This window comes from Nematolebias whitei, chromosome 15 (assembly GCF_014905685.2).
Source record: "Nematolebias whitei isolate Nwh7 chromosome 15, NemWhi1, whole genome shotgun sequence".
Lineage (NCBI taxonomy): Eukaryota > Metazoa > Chordata > Actinopteri > Cyprinodontiformes > Rivulidae > Nematolebias > Nematolebias whitei.
Window position 1 is genome coordinate 25,028,675 of NC_056512.1, and position 6,825 is coordinate 25,035,499.

Here is a 6,825-nt window from a genome sequence, read left to right on the forward strand (position 1 = left end):
CCATCCATCCATCCATCCATCCATCCATCCATCCATCCTTCCATCCATCCATCCATCCATCCATCCATCCATCCATCCATCCATCCATCCATCCATCCATCCATCCATCCATCCATCCATCCATCCATCCATCCATCCATCCATCCATCCATCCATCCATCCATCCATCCATCCATCCATCCATCCATCCGTTCCATCTGTTCCAAAGTAAGGTCGTGGGGGCAGCTGCTTGAGCAGAAAGGACCAGACATCTCTTTCCACAGCCACCTCTTCCAGCTCTTCTGGAAGGATTCCAAGGCATTGCCAGGCCAACAGAGAGACATAGTCTCTCCAGCATGTCCTGAATCTTCCCCGGGGTCTTCTCCCAGATGGACATACCCAAAGCACCTCCCTAGGGAGACACCCAGGGAGCATCTTTACCAGATGGATGCCCAAACCACCTCAATTGGCTCCTCTCAATGTGGAGGAGCAGCAATTCTACTCTGAGTATCTCCCGGATAACTGAACTTCTCATCTTATCTCTAAGGGAGAGTCCAACTACCCTGTGTAGGAAACATTTCAACCATCTGTTTCAGCTATCTCATGCTTTCATTCACTACCCTGGGCTTGTGACCATAGGTGAGGGCAGGAACTTAGACCGACAGGTAAACAGAGAGCGTTGCCTTACAGCTCAGCTCCCTCTTCACCACAATGGACCAGTACAGAGTCAGCAATACTGCAGATGCTGCACCAATCCATCTGTCAGTCTCATGCTCCATTTTCCCCTCACTCGTGAACAAGATCCCAAGATATTTGAACTCTTCCACTTGAGGTAGAACCTCACCCTCGACCTGAAGACCCACCCTTTTCCTATTGAGGACCATGGCCTCAGATTTGGAGGTGCTGATTCTCATCCCAGCCACTTCACACTTGGCTGCGAACCGCTTCAGTGATAGCTGAAGATCACGGCAAGATGACACCAACAGGTCCACATCATCTGCAAAGAGCAGAGATGGAATCCTGAGGCCACCAAACCAGAATCCCTCCGCCCCCTGGCTGCACCGAGAAATTATGTCCATAAAAGTTAAGAACAGAATCAGTGACAACGGGCAGCCCTGGCCGAGTCCATCTCCCACCCTGAAGGGGTCCGACTTACTACCAGCAATGCAAACCAAACTCTTGCACTGCTTGTATAGGGACTGAACAGCCCGTAACAACAGGCCCCAATCCCATACTCATGGGGCACCCCCCCCCCCCCCCCACAGTGTACCCTGAGAAATACGGTTGAATGCCTTCTCCAAGTCCACAAAACACATGTAGACTGGATGGGCAAACTCCCATGACCCCTCAAGGAGCCTGGTGAGGGTAAAGAGCTGGTTCAGTGTTCTACAAGCAGGACAGAACCTGCATTGTTCCTCCTGGATCTGAGGTTCAACCAATGGTTGGACTCGCTTTTCCATTACCCTTGAATAAACCTTACCAGGGAGGCTATGGAGAGTGATGCCCCTGTAATTGGAGCACACCCTCTGGTCCCTCTTTTTGGAGGGGAACCAGTGGCACTGCCCCCGATGTCCACGCCATGTTGCAAAGGTGTGTCTGTCAACCAAGACAGCCCCACAACATCCAAAGCCTTAAGGAAATCATGGCAAATCTCATCCATACCTGGAGCCCTGCTACTGTGTAGCTTTTTAACTACCTCGGTGACCTCATCCACGGTTATGGACAGACCAACTCCGAAGTCCCCCAACTCCGCTTCATCTAAGAAGATGTGTTGTGGGATTGAAAAGGTCTGAGAAGTATTCCTTCCACCTCCCGATGACATTACTTGTTGAGGTCAACAGCACCCCACCCTCACTGAAAACAGTATTAGTAAAGAGCTGCTTCCCCTCTTCAGCCTCCTGATGGTTTGCCAGAATGTCTTCAGAGCTGACTGACAGTCTTTATCCAAGGCCTCCCCGAACTCCTCCCACATCCACGCTTTAGCCTCAGCAACAGCCAAGGCTATGGACAGCTTGGCCCTCTGGTATTCCTCAGCTGCCTCCGGAGTCCCACCAGCCAACAAGTACTGATAGGACTCCTTCTTCAGCTTGACAGCCTGCCTAACCTGGGGTGTCCACCACCGAGTTCAAGGATGGCCACAGCAAGTAGAACCGACAACGTTGTGGCCACAGCTCAAGGCAGCCACTTCAACAACTGAGTTGCAAAATATAGCCCACTCAGAATCAATGTTCCTTGCTTCAGTTGGGTTGCAGTTAAAGCACTCCCGGAGGTGTGAGTTCAATATCTTTCTGATGTGTTCTTCTTCCATGCGTTCCCAGCAAATCCTCATTACACATTTGGGCCTACTGGATCTGTCTGGCATCTTGCCCCACCATCTGATTCAACTCAATACCAGGTGGTATTTCCATTGACAGCTCAGCTCCTCTCTTCACCCGAGTGTCCAAAACAAACGGCCGCAAATCAGATGACACAACTACAAAGTCAATCATCGATCTATGACCTAGGGCAACCTGGTGCCAAGTGCACTTATGGACACTTGTGTTCAAACATTTTTTTTTGATGGACAAAGTATGACTAGCACAACAGTCCAACAACAGAACACCACTCAAGTTCAGATCAGAGAGGCTGTTCCTCCCACTCACACCCCTCCAGGTCACACTGTCATTACCCATGTGGGCATTGAAGTCCCCCAGCAGAATAAAGGAGTCCCCAGCTGGTGCACCTTCCAGCACCCCTGCCAAGGACTCCAGGAAGGCTGGATACTCTTAACTGCCATTTGGCGCATAGGCACAAACAACCACCAGAGCCTGTCCCCTCACCAGAAGGCGCAGGGAAGCTACCCGCTCATCTACCGGGGAAAATTCCAACACACAGGCACCAAGTTGGGGTTGCTAAGAGTAGACCCACACAAGCTTGACACCTCTCACCATGGGCAACTGCATAGTGGAATAAGGTCCAACCCCTCTCAAGGAGATTGGTTCCAGGGCCCATGCTGTGCGTTGAGGTGAGCCTAACTATATCTAGTCAGTACCTCTCAACCTCACGCACAAGCTCAGGCTCCTTCCCCGCCAATGAGGTCCCATTCCATGTCCCAAGAACTAGCTTTGGTAAGCCAGGGTCAGAGCGCCAAGGCCACCGCCTTTGGCCACTGCCCCTGGCATCATGCACCCAACTTTTGTGGCCCCTCCTGCAGGTGGTGAGCCCACAGAAAGGCAAACCCATGTTGCTCATTCAGGCTGAGCCCCACCGGGCCCCATGGGTAGAGACCCAGTCATCAGGCGCTTGCCGACGAGCCCCTCCCCAGACTTGGCTCCAGGTTGTGGCCCCGGTAACCCACATCCAGGCAAGGGACACTGAGTTCCTTGTTCTGTTTTGTCCATCAAAAGTCTTTAGAATCACTTTGTCTGTGTGTCACCTAATGCCAATCTGTCTTGGAAGACCCTACCAGGGGCAAATATAATTGCCCCCGATAGCTTAGCTCCTAGGATCGTTCAGGCGCACAAACTCCTCCACCATGATAAGGTGGCGATTCAAGGACGTGCTTTTCAAACTCAAATGTAAAATATTAAATTGAAGATTTATCAGTTTATTGTTGTTATTCCACTCTTAATGTTTTAAGTGTCAGGATATAGTGGGGGGGGAAAATCATTTTGCCTTTTTCAGGTATTAAAATGATTTAAAGGGCTTATTTTATATTCAGTGACAGAAAGGAGCCTGGGTCAGCCATGTGCTCAGTTGATAGCATTCATTCTAACTGTGTGACTCAGGCTCCAATGTATTTATTATGCGTATCATACATGCATGGCCTCGATGGGAACCACTGGCCTAACATGCATGTTTTTAGTCTGTGGGAGGTAACAGGAAAACACAAAGAGAACATGCAAACTCCACCCAGAAAGGCGGATACAACTGGCAGGGATTCGATCCAGTGATGTTCTTGCTGAGAGGCAACAACTCTACCAACTGAGTCACTGTGCTGTCCCAACATTGACCAGTTATAACAAAATACTGTAGTCAGAAATTATGTCAAACACTTCTAGAATCATCACCAGCTGCATTGCACATGAGTTTTAAACAAAGATGATGTTAGCTTTTAGCATTCAGATTAAAATTGATTGAAGTAACCATTTATTGTTTGATATGTTTGATCAGCTGTGGCAGCATCTAGTCAGGTTGGCTCCAATTGTTAATCGGTTGTATGTACATCCAGTGATTTCCTTCTGAAAGTTTTATTAAAATTCCTCCATTGTTTCATGGGATATATTGCTAACATGCAGATAAACACATGCACACACAAACACAGTCAATTACATTATCATCCATCTTTCACAGTGACCAGAAATAACAACACTGCTATATCGTTAATAGTTATTTTTGTTCTGATTGCAGATGCCTGTGATTTGACTCTGGACATCAATACAGCTGGGGCAAATATAATTTTGAGCTCAAAGAACAAAATAGCATCATTTTGTGATAAGAAGCAACCATATCCTGATCATCCAGACAGATTTAAGCTCCTTCAAGTGCTGTGTAAAGAGAGTCTGACAAATCGCCATTACTGGGAAGTTGAGTGTGACTTTGAGGCTGATGTAGGAGTGGCATACGGAAGTATTGCCAGGCAGGATGACTGTACAAATGTCTTTCAGACAAGTGAAAAATCTTGGTGTTGGAACACAAATGGAGTTTTTTTTCACAATGGTTCCTGTCAAAAGTTTTTGGTGGACCAAGCAAACACAGTAGGAGTGTATCTGGACTGGCCAGCTGGTGTATTACTGTTCTTCGATGTCTCTTCTGGTTCTAAGACCCACCTGTATACTGTACACACAATGTTCACCGAACCACTCTATCCTTGTTTAAAACTTGAGCTGGGAACCTTAAAGCTAACTTAACATAAACTTAAGACATTTACAATGGCACAAAAATTGGATCAAGCCAAGTATGATCACGGTATGTGAGTTTAATGTTGTTTTGACCTAACAAGTTTACTACATTACTTTTTACCCTTACATAATGTAATTTTAAATTTGTATTTAGCACTGGAAATATTTTGTACTTTTGAACATTTTGTTTTTTTTAATTTCCTTTATATTCAAACATGTGGATGACCTGGACTTCAAACCGGTGTTCGTATAACAAATTCTACTTTTCTATCTTCTGTTACAAAACACTGCAGGGTTTTTTGTTACTACATTGGATTTCTGCTACAGATGTTTATAAAAACATGAAAATAAAAATAATTCTAGTGGTTCATGAGATATTTTGCAGACAGACAGACAGGGTTGATGCTGAAAGTTAATGACCAACTTTCAAGCAACGATGTTGATCAAAGTGTAGAGCTCAGAGTATGTGTTGGGAATAACTCCCATGACACCATACAAGGTTTTAGCCTTATGTAAAACTGACTGTTGGAGTCATTTTTGTCCCCCCCCCCCCCCACACACACACACAGAGATATTGGCAAAAGCATGAATGCCTTTGTCTTTGGCAGCAGGTGATGATCAACTCCAATTCAGAAATGTTGGATTTATAATGCTTTATATTTATAGTCCATCCTTCAAAATAAATAATAATTTCTCAAATGTGAGGAAAGATGTTAACATGCTGGCTGTGGACCTTTACTTGCTGTGACGTAAATAATTCAAACAGAATGCAGATGGTCTTTGTGAGGACTTTGGCAGCATCAACACACAGTGCTTTCTCTGTGAAAGGGTCAGAGGTCGTGGAGAGTTCAGAGGATGCACAGATCTAATTGACAGTTGTGGTGGTTTATTACATCCACGGTCCGTACGCACTGACGTGGATTAGTTGTCAAGAATTTAAACAGGATTCCATCTATTTTAACCTTTTGTTTTTAACTATTGATATATATTGATTTGTTTTATAACTTTGTGTCTTGCAAATATTTGAATTATTCTGTTGAGAATTGATCCTAATTTTCATTCAGTTCATTTTTTACTACATTTTCCTTAAATAAAAATACTGTATTTTTTGTATAAAACTCTTTAAGCTGTATTTGTCTTTAAAAAGTGCATATTTTATATATTTACATGGTGCATATTTACATTCTATTACATAATTTTTTTGCAATATATATGTGTATAGGTGTGTGTGTGTGTGTTTCTTATAAAAGTGATAATAAATGTTTCATATGGATTTTAATTTAGTAACTTGTTTTTATTGGATCCACATTTCTGCACACATAAAGGTAAGAACTAAATTATCCACTCAAACTCGCATCCAATGTGTTGACTATATTACATTTATAGAACTAGTAGTGAATCTTGTATGATGGACACATAAAAATACAGACAGAGATCTGAGTATTTGAACTAACCACAAAATATCACTGCTGCAGTTGTTAGTTCTGTAATCTAATCTAAATTCAGAGAGAGCTGTTTTAAAGGGTAACAGGATGTGGTGCATGCAAGTTGATTTGTCTGTATTTTTGTAGCATTTTGTTGGCTTCTGTTGAGGAGTGAAAGGTGAAAGGAAGAATTGGAAATGCCCTCCATTCGTCCATTTGTCCATTCGTCTATCCGTCCTGTGCATATTGTGAGCATGATAATTAGAAAAATAAACGAGATACCAACATCCGTTTTGGTGTGTGGCTGCATCTGGGTGTAAGAAAGTTTCTTTTCAAAAGGTGGGTTGCCAGGTCAAAATCCAAGATGGCCACTGTCATATAAATGTAAACCTTGTGTGCTGGAAAACTTAAAATATGCAACAAATCAACTTCCATTGTACTGTGTGGCTGCATCAAGAAAGGTTTCTTTCTAAAATGGGGTTGCCGCTTCAAAATCCAAAATGACCACCACTATATATATAAATAAATGTGTGTGTATATAT

At 44.0% G+C, this 6,825-nt stretch overlaps 1 protein-coding gene across 1 annotated transcript in view; it reads left to right on the plus strand.

Annotated features, from left to right (window-relative positions):
• The window catches only part of LOC119421115 (NLR family CARD domain-containing protein 3-like), a 24,315-nt gene extending 19,414 nt beyond the window's left edge, over positions 1-4,901 (plus strand). Inside the window, exon 11 of the mRNA XM_037688510.1 lies at positions 4,369-4,901. Within this exon, the coding sequence (XP_037544438.1) occupies positions 4,369-4,868 (500 nt within the window). The 3' untranslated portion in view covers positions 4,869-4,901. The remainder of the gene's footprint in view (positions 1-4,368) is intronic.
• Positions 4,902-6,825: the final 1,924 nt, after the last annotated feature.